The sequence below is a fragment of the Bombyx mori genome, chromosome 26, assembly GCF_030269925.1.
Source record: "Bombyx mori chromosome 26, ASM3026992v2".
Classification (NCBI taxonomy): Eukaryota; Metazoa; Arthropoda; class Insecta; order Lepidoptera; family Bombycidae; genus Bombyx; species Bombyx mori.
Window position 1 is genome coordinate 7,053,364 of NC_085132.1, and position 20,538 is coordinate 7,073,901.

The 20,538-nt window shown below is 37.3% G+C and overlaps 2 protein-coding genes across 3 annotated transcripts in view; one reads left to right on the forward strand and one right to left on the reverse strand.

The window, feature by feature from the left end:
- CYP340A3 (cytochrome P450 4c21-like) overlaps positions 1–8,066 on the forward strand; it is a 33,518-nt gene extending 25,452 nt beyond the window's left edge. For both annotated transcript variants that reach the window (XM_062676237.1, NM_001287834.1), the window contains 7 exons: positions 61–246; positions 659–852; positions 1,478–1,544; positions 2,520–2,709; positions 3,398–3,549; positions 5,483–5,662; positions 7,151–8,066. In XM_062676237.1, the coding sequence (XP_062532221.1) occupies positions 61–246; positions 659–852; positions 1,478–1,544; positions 2,520–2,709; positions 3,398–3,549; positions 5,483–5,662; positions 7,151–7,305 (1,124 nt within the window). In that variant the 3' untranslated portion in view covers positions 7,306–8,066. The remainder of the gene's footprint in view (positions 1–60; positions 247–658; positions 853–1,477; positions 1,545–2,519; positions 2,710–3,397; positions 3,550–5,482; positions 5,663–7,150) is intronic.
- Positions 8,067–12,829: 4,763 nt separating this feature from the next.
- Positions 12,830–20,538, reverse strand: part of LOC101738597 (mitoferrin) — a 64,139-nt gene continuing 56,430 nt past the window's right edge. Inside the window, exons 7-8 of the mRNA XM_004922024.5 lie at positions 18,992–19,159; positions 12,830–18,428 (exon numbers count right to left, since the gene is read on the reverse strand). Of these exons, the coding sequence (XP_004922081.1) occupies positions 18,279–18,428; positions 18,992–19,159 (318 nt within the window). The 3' untranslated portion in view covers positions 12,830–18,278. The remainder of the gene's footprint in view (positions 18,429–18,991; positions 19,160–20,538) is intronic.

Here is a 20,538-nt window from a genome sequence, read left to right on the forward strand (position 1 = left end):
TTGAAGTTGATATTACAGCACTGAATGTGGTTTCTTCATATTCCAATGTCCCAATTTCAGGTGAAACTTGGAAGCGTCACCGTAAGCTGCTTAATCCGGCGTTCAACCAACAAATACTAAACAGCTTCATCGGTGTATTCAACGATGAATCAAGGAAACTGGTTTCTGAAATCGGAAATGAAATGGCCAAAGGCCCCGTGGAGGTTACGACACCCTTCAGACAAATGGCTTTCAGATTATTATTCTGTGAGTGCTTAAAGCTTAAAGCTTGAATTGAGTGGAAAAGCATTCTTAAACGCCACTGTCACAACATACGAATTCGAAACACCAAATCATTAATTAGTTCGATAGAAATTCTATAAAATAAATGTAGAATTGGAATCGTGGCGCATAAAATAAGACTATTTCATTGTTGCACTTTCATTGTTCTCTTCTCAAATCTTCTCTATTATAATAATTAATAATTATCTGGCACCTTTTTTGCGATTTGCATATTCAATCGTCCTCGCCATCTTGCTTTTCTCTGTCATATTTTTTTCCTTTTCTTACCGTTTTCTTTCACTCACATCTTAACGCTCCGTGCCACTCCCTTTCCATACTTTTCATTCTTATCAATCCTACATAAATGTAATTAATTCACTGCCTTTTCTTTATCTAGTAACGGCGTTTGGTATACCAGTGGAGGACAGCGATTTCAATCAGAAATACATCCACTCGGTCGACAAATTATTGTCAATGTTGATATATCGGTTCCAGAATGTTTTATTACACAATTCGTTCATTTACAAAATTAGCGGCTTAAAGAAAAAAGAAGAACAAATTGTTGAGACAGTACATGCAATGTCGAACATGGTAAGCATAATGGATACCTTTTTTCTCATGAAATACGTACTTAACAAATATTCACGATTGAATTCCATAGTGAAGGAATAACATCGTGTAGTAAAAATCAAACCCGCAAAATTATAATTTGCGTAATTACTGGTGGTAGGACCTCTTGTGAGACCGCACGGGCAGGGACTACCGCCCCGCCTATTTCTGCCGTGAAACAGTAATGCGTTTCGGTTTCAAGGGTGGGGCAGCCGATGTAACTATACTGAGACCTTAGAATTTATATCTCAAGGTGTATGGCGCATTTACGTTGTAGATGTCTAAGGGCTCCAGTAACCATTTGAGCTCCCAATACATATATTCGCGGCTAAAGATTACTTTATTTGCGGATCTAATCGGTACATAGATACACATTGATAAAATGGATTCCAATAATTATGTAGGCATTTTTTTATAGCTTATATGGGTGGACGAGCTCACAGCCCACCTGATGTTGAGTGGTTACTGGAGCCCATAGACATCTACAACGTACATGCGCCACCCACCCACCAGTATCCAACCGAATGTCCTTTGCAAAGGCGCTTTCCCATATTCGCATATAAAAAGAACTTTTATTGTATTTTGCTGATGATTAATTTAATTTCAGATTATAAAGCGTAAAAGGGAAGCTTCTAAGAACAAATCACCGACTGACGAACATTGTTACGACACCAGTACGTATAAGGAAACTACCTTCTTTACAATTCTTATTATTCTTAAATGATTTTATGAATACATATTTTTATTGCGATTAGTGTACTTGTGTGATTAGTTCAATTTCCACCTGGTTTTAGAGGGTCACCGGAGCCGTTAAGTGAAAGCGGCCCGTGAGGCATGAGGACTAAACCTCAATTATGTAGTATTACGACTGTCCTATGCAGAAATAGGCATTGTGCTGACACCATCGTCCCGTCACCTCCGTATATCATTCCGAATATCCTTCATACAACAGCTTAGGTTGTGATGAGCTCTGATCAATGATACACGCGTTCCCCTCTACAAGGTATCCTACATTACTGGTAGTAGGACCTCTTGTGAGTCCACACGGCTAGGTACCACCGCCCTGCCTGTTTCTGCCGTGAAGTAGTAATGCATTTCGGTTTGAAGAGTGAGGCAGTCGTTGTAACTATACTGAGACGTCAGAACTTATATCTCAAGGTGGGCGTTGCATTTTACGTTGTAGATGTCTATGGGCTCCAGTAACCCCTTAACACCAGGTAGGCTGTTAGCTCGTCCACCCATCTAAGCAATAATCTATATATATATAACGAACAGCAAGTCATTTTATATATATATATATATAAAATATGTAAAATGAATTGCTGTTCATTAGTCTCGCTAAAACTCCAGAATGGCTGGACCGATTTGGCTAAACTTGGTCTTGAATTATTTGTGGAAGTCCAGAGAAAGTTTATAGGTAAAGAAAGTTTATAATTAAAGGTGAATAAATATGAAAATGCTCGGAATTAAATAAAAATAACAATTTTGTTTTTCCTTTGATGTGTCCCCCTGTCGGACGGATTCCTTTTGTTTGTTTTAAGTTTATTTTATAGAAAAGTTTAGGTTTTTTTATTTATTTATTGAGGAACTAGGAAGTTTGCTGGGTCAGCTAGTAAAATAATAAAAACAAGGCTATCCATATATTGCAGCACACAGATATAAATCAATACTCGATCTGCTTCTGAAAGGATTGGACGGAGATGCTCTGACCGACAAAGAGATCAGAGATGAGGTCGACACCATCATAGTCGCCGGATACGATACATCGTCATGGGTCTTGACGTTGGTCATGATGGCACTGGGCTCTTACCCCGAAATCCAGAATAAAGTTTACCAGGAGTAAGTTTTGAGGCTTCTGCGAATGTTGATAGTTTCATAGAATCGACAGGTATTTCAATCATGAGATGCTGACCAGGATTCAATACTAGGACCAGTGATTCTGTACCACTGCGATGTGACACATTTGTGTGCCGCGAAATTTAAGAAACGTACTATAGTACAAAATTATAAAACTTTTTTATTACGAGCATAGTATAAATTATAATACTTTATTAAAATTAATGTAGGATTATTAAGAACGGAACGTATGAAAAGTGTGTGGAACGGATCGTTAATATGTGAGTGAGAGAAAACTGAAAGAAAGGGAAAAGAGAATGACAGAGAAAAGGAAGATGGCGAAGACGATTAATGAGCAAGACGTAATCAAAAGTGTTAATTAAATTTTAAATTATTATTATTATAGCAGTAGATTTTGGAACAGTCTAAGTTTTATTTTATGCGCTGCGATCCCTATTCTACATTAATTATTTTTATAAAAAAAAAAAAGGTTTAATATCACTGCTTTGACACTCAAATTGTTTTCGAGTATAATCTTTCTTCGTCTTGCTTCATTTAATATTGTTTATCACAAAGGTCAATTAATTTTATTACAAAAACCTGCTTGCATATGAATATGTATATTATTCATGTCTGTACAGACAATATACAGACGTATGCACTGACACGTTTTTTTTATTATTAAAAACAGAGTAAGCTCCATGTTCGGAGACTCAGAGGCAGACGTCGATAAATCACACTACCCAGGGTTGGTTTACGTCGAAGCTGTCCTAAAGGAGACCTTGAGACTATATCCGATCGTACCAATTGCTTTGAGACAAACTGAAAGCGACATTGAACTGAGTAAGCAAGAAATTAATATATGTATAGTTTAACTCTTAACGATGCTTTGTGATTGTTTTATTTAATGATAATTTACATTTCATTTATCTGTCTATTATGTAGTCCAAGAGCCGGCGATGAATTTTCGGAATGTATTTCATGCTGTCGGAAAATATTAAAAAGAAGCTGTATATTATCGATGTTAACGAATTCGGAATAGCAGGAGATCCAAAATCCACAATGATTTTTTCATATAGCATGACGTACATTTCTACTCTTCTTTTTCTCCACCTTATCCCACTAGGTGGGGTCGGCACAGCTAATTTTTCTCTTCCATTCTCATCTATCAGCCGTCATCGCAACACTCACTCCTCTCTCTCTCTCTCTCTCTCTCTCTCTCTCTCTCTCTCTCTCTCTCTCTCTCTCTCTCTCTCTCTCTCTCTCTCTCTCTCTCTCTCTCTCTCTCTCTCTCTCTCTCTCTCTCTCTCTCTCTCTCTCTCTCTCTCTCTCTCTCTCTCTCTCTCTCTCTCTCTCTCTCTCTCTCTCTCATATCGTTATTCATAGACTCCATCCATGCCTTCTTCGGTCGACCTCTTCCCCCTCTACCTTAATCTACCATTTCCTTACATCTCCTAGTCACATGCATCTTCTCTCTACGCATCACATGTCCATACCACGCTAACCGTGGACTCTTTAATTTGTAGATCCCCGGGGCTACTTTCACACTTCCTCTGATATACTCATTCTTTATCTTTATGACGTACCTATATGACGTACAATTTACGTTTATTACATTACCAAAACATCCAAAGTTCGTCCCTTGCTCTTTGACTAGTAATATAGCTTTTAATAATAAGAGGAAGTATTGTAAGCCCACGCGGGTAGGTAACAATATTCCCTCTGTATCTGCCGTGAAGCCGGCGTACGTTCTAATTTGAAATTCGAGACACAATTATTGTTTTTAAGGGATTTTATGACCTGGTAACTAAGACCTTTAGGTCATGTTTTAATTTTTAATTTTTATGAAAAATGATAGTAGAGAGTAAAATGATGTGAAATGAGATGAGATGATATGGGATGAAATATAATCTCAATAAAATGGCGGTCATTTACTGAGAAGTTTTTTTCAGTGGACTTTTTGGAGGATCAGGAGGTTAACAAACCACCATCATTACACATTAAAACTCGAAGAAACACTAAATAGACAAAATAAAATAAATCACTCAACTTCCTCTTCGCGTTCCCACCAAAAAGTCTGAGACACAATAAAATACTGTTTCACAACAAAATAAAGAAATGTGTAGAGTAGACTTCACATTACGTACGGTCATGAGTCATCGTTGCGGTCTACAATAACCAATAGAAACGAGTCAATGACCTCATGTCTGATGGCGAGTGGGGAAATTCGCAGCGATGTCTATGGACCACAGTAACCAATGCGCATGAACGACTTCCAAATCTACAGATAAATTAATAGTTTTATAAGAACTGTAAATTGAAAAATACCTCCACATTTGATTATCATCATCAACATAATTGTATTACAGCCGCAGCTGGGCCAGTAGATCTCTCCAGCTCGATCCATTCGCGACTATTCCTTTTCCATCTTATCACTTCTAAGTTCTTGGTGATTTTTTCGATGCCGTCAAACCATCTGCCTCCAGAAGGCGTTTGTGTACCGACCTTACTCCCGCACCACGTGACCTTCCCGTCTGGTCTTTGTACTCTTAATGACGCATAGGTCATCGTATAAAACGGTACAGCCCGTGGTGACAACGCGTTCGCCATCTCACATTCATCTCAGCCTCAAAGATGCGCTTAAGTACTTGTGATAAACAGACAAGGAATTGTCTTCCTTCTTGCTCAATAACTAACATTCAGAACCGTAGGAGAGTGTGGGCCTTGGTAAGGTTTTGTACAAAATTGTCAATGACCCGTGATATATTTTCTTCAGAGAATTACACGATACCGGCCGACAGTAACTGTGTGCTGGGTATCTATGGTCTGAACCGTCACCCAGTGTGGGGCCCTGACGCGCACACGTTCCGACCAGAGCGCTGGTTGGAGCCCGGAGGTGTGCCCGACGACCCTAATGCATTCGCAGGATTCAGCGTCGGGAAACGGACATGTATCGGTAAATATAACAGAATGAAATATCAAAGCTAAAACGAGTAAAACTTAAATTAAGGAAGCAAACAAAACAGTGATCGTATTATTTACAACAATGTCTTTCAGGCACATTCGTCAAGAGGGGAATATGTTTTTAGCGTCATGACAATTGCTATGAAATCGTCATTCCGTCAGTTAGTTTAACTTGTATGAACAAATTCCACATATACGTAGCCGCCGAACTCCGAATACGTGAAAGAATTATAAAGTAGACTAAATAAAAACATAAAATCTCAATGCATTTCGCAGACAGCCTTCATCTATAAATAATTATGTAAAAATAGACATTTTAAAAACATTAAATGCAAATGCAACATGGCAGTTACTTCGTCATTATTTTTCAAAAATTGACAAAAATTTCGAACCTGTCTGATGACAGTGACGTATTCAACTATAATATATTTTAATGTCACTTGAGTTTTAAAATGTGAATTGAATTTTAAAATTCAAAGTTACCTTGTCATTTTAAAACGAGATTCAGATTGTTTATAAAAAATAACTAAGCACTTTATAATTAGTAGTAGAATTATAACTGTTGAACACAAAATGAATGATCGATGCTACTTACAAAATTATATCATAAAAACTATAAAACTCTGAATATTTCTTTCACAAGACTGCCACGGTTTCCAATTTCTCGTGTGAACAGCAATTGTAATATTTACAATACAATATAATACAACAGAGACTTCCGCGTGTATCTTTTACCTATCTGACAGTAGTAACCTCAAGGCGTTACTCTGGCTTCACCTCGACCGGTTGTTGAGCTCACGGGACTCGGCATGATTTATATTTTAATACTAGCCCTGGCAAGGGCAGTGCTTCGCTGAATCTACCACCGGATCGGAATCGTGACCCACTGAGAAGATCCGGGGAGAGACTCACAGGGTTGTGACTGTGGGTGAAGTTACATGTCGAACTCTTCGTCGAGTTCGATTTCTTTGACTTCTACGTGGGTAACGGAGGGTAACGCGTCCGAGGGTGCAAGGGACCTCTACACTAGACTTTCGGTTGAGTGCTGGCGATGCCCTAGCACTGTAATAGACAATAAACTCTGCTTTTTCATCGTCATCTCATGTCTCCCAAGAGGGTTTCGTTTCGTTTCGACGTTTCAGAGCCTTCGATTCGCCTCGAAGGCTCCGTCGGCTGGGCGTCCTTGGGGTAAGCCGCGCCGTCTGGTTGTAGTGTTGACCGTGGTAACCCCCCTACCTCATCCGGGTTCTGACCTCGGAGGGGATCGGACGTCGGGTGTAAGAGTGCAGGGGAGTCGTTTAGTGGGTGGGCCCTAAAATCCTTTGGCCCGCGGTATGCTCACAACATCATGCAGATCGTATAGTCTCACATACCCCGCGCGCCCCTTTTGCGCAGGGACCTCGTAGGAGGTTCGGCCCTCTACCCGCAAAAAAAAAAATTTACTAAAATCGTTCTTTTTCTATAATATGTCTCGTTACAGGTAAAGTCTATGCTCTGATGTCTATGAAGACCACTCTAGTGCATTTAATACGACGATACAAGGTTACCGCAGATATCTCCAAGGTGGAATTCAAAATGGATGTGCTCATGACGCCGGTGAACAACTGCAACGTCAAATTTGAATTGAGGAAGTGAATGCTTCTTGTACGAATGTAGAACTTGTAACTACAGGAAGTGGATTACACTAAATTTCCATAATATATATATGATCACGCCACGTTAACTGATCCCGTGTTAACTTCGTGAAGAACTTGTGTTACAGGTACCAGATAACGGAAACAAATGTAAGATTTTTATTATACACATACATATATATATAATATACATCCATAACCCGGGAAAAGACATTTTATATTTATCATACGAATATCTTCCCTTGGCGGGATTCGAACCCGCGACCCCCTTGTGTAGTGACCATGTCACTTACCACTACACCAGACGGCGGTTAAATATAATAATATATAATAATAATAAATCTCATAGCGAATCAAAATTATGTAAAAAAACTAGTTTTTGGCTCGTAACTTGACCCGTCTGGACCACACTTGACCGCTTGTGCGGACACTCGCGGTCAGCAGTGGAATTCTGCAATATTTCCCGGGACTCAAACTTTTTAGATATTGAAGTTATTCAAAATCATATTAATAGTTCGGTCGTGAAAATATTACAGACAAACAGTGTTACTTTCCAACAAAACATACATATTTACTATGTAATTTCTAGCATCTAAGTTAGATGCATTATATGCAAATTAAATTATTTGCATATTATTAACATAAACATTTCAACGCTGAGATTAAGATTTTCAAATATCAGAACGTAAATATACTATTCGTTTTTCTGTATTTTCATATAAATGTTCGATTGTATGTATTAATTATATTTTATATTAAATCTCACTTTGTTTTATTTTAAATGGTTATAAACTAATATCTCCTATGTACAAACAGTAAACAAGGACGCTACGTAAGAATAAATAATAATCTTGATCCAATGTATTTTTACTTTTGGTTTACTTTTAGACGATTTCAAAAAAGGTCGAGATTTTCAATTCGATTGTATTTTTTTAGTTTTTCGTCATGTCAGAACTGTATCTATACTAATATTATAAAGAGGAAAGATTTGTTTGTTTGTTTGTTTCGAATAGGCTCCGAAACTACTGGACCGATTTGAAAAATTCTTTTTCCATTAGAAGCCGACATTGTCCCTGATGAACATAGGCTACTTTTTTAATTTTTTTTATTATTATTATTTTTTGGTTTCATGTGTGTTTTAATGTTTCCGAAGCGAAGTGAGGGCGGATCGCTAGTTGTTTATAAAACGATTTGGAAAATTAATTTTCAAGTGAAACTTCTTGAAGTGAAACTTCTTTATCAACGTAGGGAGGAAAAAAGTATGTAATGTTTTTCGGTTACGATTATGTTTTACTTCTACCGTGTGTGACTTGCACACACACACACAATTTTTTTCTAAAGATATGCTTTCATATTCCATAAGAAATTCTTAAATAAAAGTTCAGAAAACAATTGAAAAAATGTCGTTTATGTATGCGCGGGTATTTTTCTGAACTCACTAACAATTTAATTGAAGTGTTTTACAATTTAAATCGGTTTGCTACTTTGTCAATTATTACTAGTTCTATTTTATTGGAAGCTGTATTGTCTTATCTATTACACGTATGTTTCGTATATTATGTATCTCTTAGCCTCGACCTCTAGAGCAATTGATTAAAGAAATAGGTATTATCGGAAATGGACAAAACATCATACGTTAAAAACATTTAATTGAAGTGTGTATACTTATATATTATAGCATAGTATTAGCATAACCATTGCGATTTTTACCATCGCACCGCCCGCCACCGGAGTAGAGCTACCATACTACCTGGAGCCACTGCATTCATCCACAGTTCGTTTCCAGAGATCTTTTTTGCCACGTACCATCCGGCTATGGAATGAGCTCCCCTCCACAGTGTTTCCCGAGCGCTATGACATGTCCTTCTTCAAACGAGGCTTGTGGAGAATATTAAACGTTAGGCAGCGGCTTGGCTCTGCCCCTGGCATTGCTGGAGTCTATGGGCGGCGGTAGCCACTCACCATCAGGTGGGCCGTATGCTCGTCTGCATACAAGGGCAATAAAAAAATATTAAAAAAAGCATTTAGTATATAACATAATTAATAGGTGTAATCTCGTATGTCCCCCTAATAAGGCGGCCCACCCAGAAACATAGGCTTCTTCATAATTGTAAACTAGGATTAAGATGATAATTAAACATGGAATACACGCAAGAAGACGTTTTCCTTTAACACCTCCCAAAGTACAACATTACATAATTACGAAAAAGAACGAATATTCAGATTCAAAATTTACAAGCACGAATCGAGTTGCTAGCAAACTTCACCGTAAACTCCAAGAATTCCGTAGCGTTAAGGGAAAAATACTCATTTATTGCTACCGTAGTCCTGGAGAAGCAAGGTCGAAATTTCGACGATTGCATTTTGCAGACAGATGAAGAACCCACGTCCCGCCTGACGGTAAATGGTTGTCGGAGCACGATGCGAATGTGTCACGTCTTGGATAGCGGATTGGCTATCCCCGGCGTTGCTGACTTCCTTGAACTACCGTAACCACTCACCGTCAGATAAGCCGTATTCTGATCCGATTACAAAGGCAATGAGAAAACGACCTAAATCCATGAGGTCTGTCTCAATCGTTAAGTACAACAACTATTCCACCCTTCGAACCAGAAAGCAGATTGCTTCGCGGTGAAAAATACTGGTGGTGATTACGCAAACTTCAAAACAGTACGCGACCGGGCCGCGTTCATACTCGGTAAGCTCAACCCCCCATGATCTATTAGCGAAGTAAATTGTCCCTTCGTAACATGGTAACACACAAAACTTACATAGGTTCCGCCATGACCTATGCAAATCTGCCGACGCCCGAAATGTCTTGTCGGATCCCCCGGGTCCACTCTCGATGCTTTTAAGCTCTTCAAGCATAAGTAAGTCGACGTCCTCGTTGAACTCGTTGTAATTGAACTAACCCATAGACACAGCCCACTGAGTTTCGCGTCGGATCTTCTGATTGAGTCGCGATTCCGAGCCGGTGGCAGATTTTACGAAGCACAGCTCTTGCTAGGGCTTGTGTTAGCAAATTCACTCAGGTTGGAACGTGAGCTCACCTACCCGTCCGAGCGTAGTTGGAATAGACCCTCTACCAGCGAATAGGTAGGGGAAAAAAACGCAATAGTTTTTTGCTTGTTTGTCTTTTATAACACGGTTTTGTCGTGGGAAGTATGTAGTTCAGATACATACATACCGATCACATAGTTTAGATGATTCTCATACAAAAAAAAATACATGTGTGCAATTCACACGTGATTAAAATACAATTATCCTAAATGTCTAAGTATATTATTAGTAAAATTTTGTTATTAGCGCCGGATCGAGTGGGAGAGAATCGCAGTCGATTGCGCATGGCGACGCGTCGCCACGCCAGAAATCGGTTTTACGTGCGGCTATAGATGTTTCACATCAAAAATCTCATAGATGGCGATGTATTAAAAAACACTACACTGAACACTGAATCCTATACATTTATGTGTTTTGTGTCTCTATGGACTTATTTTTTCGTTTCATCGAGTTTGTAATCACGATTCTAAAGAAGTTTCACTTCAAAAATTCTTCTGTCTGCAGGCTTTGAACATCGGAACAGTAGATACTAGTATCTACTGTTCCGATGCCTTATCCTTTAGGCCACGACGCAGTGGTAAAATCCGACAGTGCGATATAGCAGATCGAAAACTGTTACTTTACTAGGCAGGATACCACAAATAAATGTGACCGTGTCAGTTTCACACCAAAGACCCAATGTCGAAATTGTGTGCAAGATACGCAGTTGCTACAGCGTAAATGTTTTTTTTAGTAATGAAGGATTACTTGTGGCCCAGAGGCATTTCCAGTTTCACCAGGACAAGTAGGCGAGCAAAGGCTCAGAGACCTAACAACGCAAGTATCTACTTCGCTAACGTAAATTCATTCTGCCTGATCGGAATCGCGACCCGCTAAGATCCGGCGAGAAACTCAACGGGGTAATGTATGGGTTAGGTCGCACATCAAATTCTGTCGAGTTCGACGAATACGGTTACCGAGGTCCCTAAGCCTGCCCCTAGTGTTAGGGCGGCAGGCGTCTAGTGCTGAGGTTCATGGATCCACAAGGACGTGCCTAGGGCGTTGACGGTGACGAGCTAGGAATCTGGGAGTAGCGTGAATGTGTTTTGCTTTCTCTCTAATCGTCCCTCGTACTCCCGATATGGGATTCGAACACCGGTGCATCCAAGGGCGGATCCAGGGGGGGGGGGGGGGGTCATGGGGTTTATGACCCCCCCTGAGCTGGTTCCAGGACCTAGGTGGACCACATATTGAACATAATGATTTAAGGACAGAATACTTAGACTGGCCATAAATACTGTTACAATTTAAAATAAACAAAATACAATTGTATTACATTTGGATTTGGAATCTGTCATTTTTATATGATTGCTCATTGAGTTTTCTCATTTTGGCGCCAATACATTGTACAATATTTTGCGATATTAAAATGGAGTGGGGTGATAAAGAAAACCGAATCGCTGTGATTGCATTACGCAAAGTAGGTATGAAGCCAAATACAATTTTTAAAACTCTCCATACGCTTGGTATTAGTAAAATGTTTGTGTACCGGGCTATTAATAAGGTGCAATGAGACCTCCTCTGTTTGTGACAGAAAAATATCTGGCCGTCCACGTAGTGTTCGTACGAAAAAGGTGGTCAAAGCAGTAAGGGAAAGAATTCGAAGAAATCCTGTCCGAAAGCAAAAGATTTTATCTCGGGAGATGAAGAAGGTGCTACCTAGAACCATGTCGCGTATTTTAAAAGATGACTTAAGACTTGCAGCCTATAAGAGACCTAGTGGTCATTTCTTAACTGATAATTTTAAAGAGAATGGGGGGTAAAATCGAAACAACTACTGAAGTGGTACCCAAAGGGAGGTCATAAAAAAATGTTGTTTACGGATGAGAATTTTTTTACAATTGAGCAACATTTTAACAAACAAAATGACCGTATTTATGCTCAAAGCTCTAAGGAAGCTTCCCAATTAGTCGACAGAGTGCAACGTGGGCACTATCCGACTTCAGTGATGGTTTGGTGGGGTATTAGCTATGAAGGAGTGACTGAGCCATACTTTTGTGAAAAAGGTATGGCTAAATTTGAATTTTACCGCGCCACACTCGCGCGCGCTTGTCGACTACGTAACGTCTAGCTAGGCCTAACCTCAAATTGAATCCTAACCTCAATCGGAATCGGAACGACTAAACTTCAACATATCATAAAATAGTTCTAAGTTAAAAAACTAAAATTTCTTTATACCTTTAATGTGCTTATAATAAAATACCTACTTTTTACTTGTATCTATTGTTATCAAAATTAAATTATAAGTTCTTGACTTGACCATGACTATGTGACCCCCTCCTGGCACCAAAGCTGGATCCGCCCTTGGGTGCATCGCTCAACACGAATGCACCGGACGTCTTATCCTTCAGGCCACGACGACTTCTCAACAGTAAGTTCCATTATTTTGCGTCTTAGGATATCTTAGGTGCATTAAAACATCGAAGTATTGTCCAACTGTTTTTATTCACTATATTTCGTTTTGCATTTTTTTTTTCTCTCCTCTTAAAACTGTTTTTATTTTCATTGATTTTACACTCTTCAACGAGCGGTGAACGGCCTCGCCGCTACACAAATTCCTATATTAAATTCTAAAACACTTAATTTAAAAAAAAAAAAGAGCTTCCACTCATTCTATTATACATTTTAAACACATAAATATAACAAATATAGTTAATTAATAATGTACACAAACAGTAACATAATAATTTTGAATTCAAATGAGCTATCCACTCCTTCATAACGTTCCGTGACTGCTGGCGGGTTGAAATTAAAATTTGACGGGAATTAAAATTCAAAAATAGCCTTTAAAAGAATTCAATTTCTCAAGTTTGAGCGTCATAGAGTACGTTACACAGAAAGTGCATTGGTTAAAAGTTAAAACGTTCAATATTTCGTCGCAATCACAAAACGCTACACCACACACAAGTCTCTCATCACAATATACATAGCACCGCCAACATATTTTTCATCCTCTAGGATGTAATTGAGTTATCTCAACACAAAGCCCCGATCATTTATACCTCTTCAATAAACACAAAGCCGTATGTTGTAAAGAAATGCACGACTACAAATTTTGTTGTAGGCCAAATATTAATCAAGCACGTCTTTTAACATTATTGAGATAATTTTATAAAATAAGTCTATATAATTGTTCGCCGGCATAACACATTCGAGTGACCCACACATCAATGAAGCTCAAACATATTTACATATAGATAGATACACGAATCATATTGATTATAGTTTTATGATTTATATTAAAACAATCGATTTTGACAATTCCGTATCACTATTGTACTCAATAACTTTACATTTTTAGTAAACGATTTTTTATTGAATCAAATCGTCACGACACCGCCGACTAGTGGTGCACACGTGCTGTCAGCTAGCAATGTACACGTGCTGTCGACTAGTGGTACACACGTGATGCCGACTAGTGGTGCACACGTGCTGCCGACTAGTGGTAGACACGTGCGGCAGACTAACGATGCTGACGTGCGACCAACTAGCAGTGTACTACACGTGCTGTGACTTTAAATGAGCTCTGGGATTTGAAAGTTTTCGCAACGAAAAACTTCTTATTACATTCATTACGAAAATAATATTTTCCTTGTGACTAGTATCAACGATTATTTTATAGACATATAAAAAAAAATATAGCGTCTGTATTCGTCTGCGTCTATTTTTAGATTTATGTGCGCGAATTATTACAAAAATAAAATATATTATTCTAAGCTAATCTCACTAGAGTCGAAACAGCATCTCACTGTGTACGCCCAGTGAGCTTAAAAAACCAAAACAAAAATTGACCACCACCGAAATAAAACACAATTGACACTTTCAAAATATGACGGTAAGGAATTACACTCACGAACAATACCGACTTGCCTTCTCAGAGTACGATTGGGATTAGGCAATAAACCGTTCACTGTGATGTTACTAATAAAGCAATAAGAAGGGGTATTTTATGTAAGGGGTATGTTAGTAATAAAGCAATAAGAAGGGGTATTTTATACGAGATATATTAGGACTGTTTTCAATAACGAAGATAGGCGGTAGATTAAAAAAATGTTGCTTGCATTGCACGCAATGTAATCTACACATGAATAGGCAGAGACAAAACAGTTCAGCGCCTTCTCCTCTATCGAGTCATTGTTATTTCCTATACCATAGACGGACTATAGTTTTCAATTAAAACAAAAATTGGAAAAAAAAAATTCTACCTTCACAGACAAAAGTGTAAACAACCTAACAAGAGCAAACGTTATGCAATAAAATGAATCTAAATCTTAAGGTGTTGGTTGTAAGATCGAATTTTGACTAAACGGGCGAAAACTAGTCCAAATAGATATTAATGCTACGGTCTCATAGGAGCGCGAGAAAGCTGCCTTTCTATTACATTGCGGGTTCGTTTTGTAAAACTACAAACATTAAAACGGCCTAATGAATATTTTTATTATTAAAATAGGACTTCAGTGGCTTTGAAAAGGGGATTCCGTTACACGCTGCGCAAATCTTAACAGCACGGCTTGAGTTTACCGAAACTAGCGGCCATTAGCGACGATCGACGTATGCTCCTCTGAGACCGAGTCAGTTGCGCTGGCAACATTAGAGAATTGTAATAAATGTAGGCACTAATATCCGCGAGAGTATACACAATGAATTTAGAGTAAATTAAATGAATGAAGCAAATGAAAATTAAAAGGTATGTGTTATTTATAAATCTTATTCGAATATGTGGTAACAAAGACACGGGCGCATGTGATGGCTGTTTCGATCTATCTCGTCTCAAAGACAAAAACATTAATTTAACTCATTTTCATATTATTTATAGTGTGAACCACTTTAAAATGGGACACACGATTCGTATCAATATTTTTTATGTACACGTTTATCAGCGAGTAGGAAGATAATGTTAGCGTTTTGACATCGCCAGCGCGAAATCAATTCAAGACAACGGAACTTCTGTTTTAAGCTCATCTATTCATTTAAACAGAACCCATTCATGACATACAAAAATAACTGAATCAAATGATTTGAAAATTAAAACGACATCCACTTTGACATTCCTAGTATTAGAAACGATTTAGAAAATATTGAACAAAAACTATTTTTATACTGAAAAAGAATTTGGTGAACTATAGAGATGTATTTTTCAAAAATCAATCTAATAATAATCTCTTAATACGAAATATAACAGCGCTTTTAATAATTTCGATCGTAATTTATGCTTTCTTCTTATAATACTGAAATGTCTGCTGTTATGACCAATGCGGAATTGTGGTGGAATTAAAAAAGAATTGAATTAACGCTTTAATACAAGTTATGTGTGAGCACCAGAGTATTATTTAGAAGCTAGAAATTAAATTTAAAACCGATATTGACACTGACAATATTGAAGTGACAGCTGATTTTGTCAAATTAAAAAAAAAATGTTGCAAGCTCTGTAATTTAGTTGCCAACTCTATATTTTATTTACAAATTTTATACGGCCTAATTTTTATATTGTTCACTTGATTAATTTACAATTATTTCATAATCTTATTCATTACTTTAAAAAAAATCATTAAATCTTTTTTTTTTTTATAAAAACTAAATTGGTATTTTGAATTGGTTCTAAATTTAAAGGAAAAAAAAAATCGCTGGCAACTGAGAAAATCATTTACATACATTTTCTATCACAAAAATTTAATTTTCGCAGAGCCATTCGTGTATATGGACCATTCATATCAAGATAAACCATTACGTTTGACATTTGAAGGGAGTCCCTTAGCTAATAAAATTATTATGTACTAAAGCGTTAAATGTGTACATACAATAATAAATCGGAATAAAAATAATCAAAAACGAATCACAGACATACAATTACAAAAAAAAAAAAAAAACAAACAAATAAACAAACGCACAAGCCTCCTCGCGCGTTCTGGTATTTATTGTTAATGCTTTTCAATTTTATGTTTAGCCCGTGGTAATTCTCAACTTTTGTCAAAAATCTTTTTGCAAACGTTATTTAAATATTATTATTATTATTGTTTGGTATTGCGTTTAATTTTAATATAAAATGGTTTTTGCATTCATGAAAAACATCAACAAGAACACCTCATAATTCCATTCAAATTTAACATCATCACATCACTATACATATAAATTTAAACAACGCATTTACAGTCCCCACAGAATCAATGAAAAAGCAGAAATGTCAAAAATCAAAAAAATTTAATACGTTAATTCTTATTTTGTTTTTTTAAGACTTGATTTTTTTTAGCTTTGCCTTGTAACATCAACACACAGAGTTTTGAACCCCACACGTTTTTTTGTTAGTTCTAATTTACTCAACGTAGTTCAAATATGACTTTCTTATTAATTGTTCTAATTTAAAGAAACACGAGAATCATTCCGTTTTGGTTTGTTAACGTAAATATATATAATTGAACTGATTTATTTCAACATTAAATAGAATTCGAATCGAACCAATTAACATGAGACATTTCTGCATTAGGATATAATTCTGTTAGGACGTCAGCATTGTACGATGTAAGGTTTACAAAACAATTCGTCGTCATCTTCGAGCAACATCAGCAAAGAAATTATATGAAAATTGTAAATAAGAACTTTTTATTAATATCTAATTAAAAAAAAAAAAAAACACTACTTTTGTAAAATTATTTTAAATATTTCAAAATCAACAAAATTAAATTTTGACGTCAAGCTAAACACCAAACTTAGCTCGCGATATCAATTGTGGTCAATATTTTTGTGTTTTCGTGTATAATCTGTGGTGAGCTTTTTGTACGTTTTGGCCCCAAATGACGTCACACTTAATGAAAAAACTCGTTTTCCAAAAATTGCGCGTCATTTTTATAAAGACTTCACCGGTTTTTTATTACGTATCTTTAAGAACGACAATATTGTATGGTACAAGATGGAAACATATGCAGTGCTGATCTACATGGACTGTCGTAAACACTTCTTTGACAGTATCCCGCGTCAGCGCCCGGTAGGGTTACCAACTTCTTTTTTTTTAAATATAAATCTTTAATTCTAATTATAACAAATAATATTCTGTAGTACATAAAACTTTGCGTAATGCTAAATTTTTCGAAAATACAACTATAGGATTAGGGCGATGGTATATCGCAATTTTAGAATTGAAGTGGTTTAATCCAAAAAAACTTGCTTTTTGCTAAACGTTAAAAATGTAATTGAAGAATTATAATTTTTACAGTTTCGATTTTAATACTTTGAGTCTTGAGGGGGCATACGTTAAAGTTTAAAATATGCGATTAATTTTAAAGAGACGAAAAGTGAACATTTTTCTTTTGTGGGCTAAAATATTAAAAAAAATTGAATTTTATTTTTTTTACTTTATAAACTAATAGAATAAATGTTTATAAGTCGTTCAAAGTATAAAATTTATTTTCTTAAAAAGAAATTTAATTTAGCCACTTCAATTCTAAAGGTGTGATATTGTACTGTTGACATCCTGAGCGGGCGGTAGGTAGCAGCCCTAAGCACGTCATCACGGATCCTCCCGATCCATTAACGGTGCTTTTAGGCACCACAAACAACGGTCACCGTCCTCGTCGAACCCGTCGCTTGCGACGAAGGGCTCGACGAGGGAATTAATCCATAGACACAGCCCACTGAGTTTCTCGCCGGATCTTCTCAGTGGGTTTACGATACGAGTCAGCAAAGCACTGCTCTTGCTAGGACCAGTGTTAGCAACACACCCGATTTGAGCCCCGTGAGCTCACCTACACGTCAAGGAGGAGCTGAAATAGCTAAGGCTATCAGCATAGGTACGAAAAAAAAGAAGGTAGTTAGCAGTTAAACCACTTTTTCGATGCTGTACCGTGACGACGAATTGTATTTACGTGTTTGTTGTAAGGAGTCTTACGTCCTCGTGAGGGTGTTGGTGGCTGGCACCTCCGTGGAGGCGGCCGCCAGTCGCAGCGCGGCCGCGAGGGGCGGGGAAGGGGAGGAGGACAGGGAGGGGGGAGGCGGGCCCCCGGCTCCGCTGTTCGTGCTCTCGTCTTCTTTCGTCTGCAATATAGCATTTAAATTGGACTTGTTAGATTATAATTAACATGACATTATTGTTTTATTCCAAATTACTTATGCGGCACGTGGATGGGAATAGAAGTATAGATCAGACCAACTTTTATTGGTGCCAATCGAAACAGTCGTACTTTCCAGTTTGAGGGTTGGGGCAGCCGTTATCACTACATAGTATAAAACAAAGTCGCTTTCTCTGTCCCTATATCTGTCTGCCCCTATGTATGCTTAAATCTTTAAAACTACGCAACGGATTTTGATGAGATTTTTTTTAATAAATAGAGTGATTAAAGAGGAACGTTTATATATATAATAACATCCATTAAATAGTGGAGAAATCAATAATAAATTACATTTTCCGAAGCAAAGCGAGGGCGGGTCGCTAGTAGAATATAATCCGACTTTTCAACATACGTTTGTAACGTGGGCAGAGATTCTTGCGTCTTTATGTCGACTCCGGTAACCACTTAACGCCAGCAAACCGCTAGCAAAAAGGTTACAAATAGATCGAAACACTAAGAGGTGCTGCTATACAGCTCGAGCGTACTTACATTGCCGAGCATGTGTTTGAAGGTTTCGTACGTGAGCCAGCAGATGGCGGCGGCCGGCATTTGGTACAGGACGCGAGCCTGGACGCCCTTGAAGAAGCCCAGGGGCCCGGTGGCTCGCATCACTTGAGAAGCCGCTTCTAGCAAGCCGTCCGCTCTCGCTGCCGATTCCTGTGCGAAGAAAACGAATCTATACTAATACTAGCTGACCCGGCAAACGTCGTGTTGCCTTAAATAAGATTTCTAGGGAAATTCTACTGTAGAAAAAAAAACCTCATTTAACCACATAATAATACCTCATTATAAACAAAAAAAATATATCCAAAAAATAAAAATAAAAAATAAATGTTTGGGGTGGACAACCCTTTTCACTTAGGGGTATGAAAAATAGATAGTAGCCGATTCTCAGACTTACTGAACATACTATTGATACACAAATAAAACAAAAAAAACATAGCTGAAAAATGTATAGTATTGTATAGCTCTCAAATATATTAAGTGTATAATCTATGATGTATAGTGAGTAAGTAAGACAGGAGACCGGCTTCGTCCTCATCCCTACTACGCGATGTTTGCTGGATGAGTGGTGACACCTGGCGGGGATAGCTGATCGATTGATAGTTGATCAGTAGTCGATCGGCGAGGGCGGGAGATCAAATTCAATTTAAAAAAAATCATAATTAAAGGAACTTGAAATTATAAACTCTAAATAAGAATTTATCGTACTACAATTATAATATTTGATTGCCATCTTGCAATCTTATTGCGGATGTGTGCATAGAATTAAAAAAAAAAATCGGGATGGAAAAATAGGGGTTGATCGTATAAGAGTGAAAATTGAGAGTAATATGATTTTTTTTATTTTAAGTCATGACAAAACAAAATAAAAAACTTGCCAAAAAAATTAAAGTTTATAATTATCAAATAAAAAATAGGGGTTGATTGTAGAGGGGTGAAAATTTCAGAGTAATATGAATTCTTTTATTCTACGTCATGACAACATAAAAACAAAATTCTCGCAAAAAATTTTAAAGTTTTTAATTAGCAAATAAAAAATAAGGGTTGATCGTAGAGGGGTGAAAATTTAGGGCTGTATGTATTTTTGTATGTTGTATCATAAAAAAATAGAAATTAAAAATTTTGTCTAAAAAATAAAAAAATAAATGTAGGGGTGGACTACCCCTAACATTTAGGGGGATGAAAAATAAATGTTGGCCAATTCTCATAGATACCGGATAAGCACAAAAAATTTCATCAAAATCGGTCAAGCCGTTTCGGAGGAGTATGGCAACGAAAACTGTGACACGAGAATTTTATATATTAGATATATAAATCTGTAGTGGTTTTTACGGATTTTCCGTTATAACTACTGAACCACGAATCCGATTGACTTGAAACTTGGTATCCATGTAGAAAATACATGTACTTAATGGATAGTCTAATATTTATTATGAGTGTTGGACTCCCTACACCAGTTGCGGGGGCGTTAATGATGAGAATCTTTGTGGGGGTGAGAAATAATAATGTTAATTTTAAATGCCCAGCGAAGC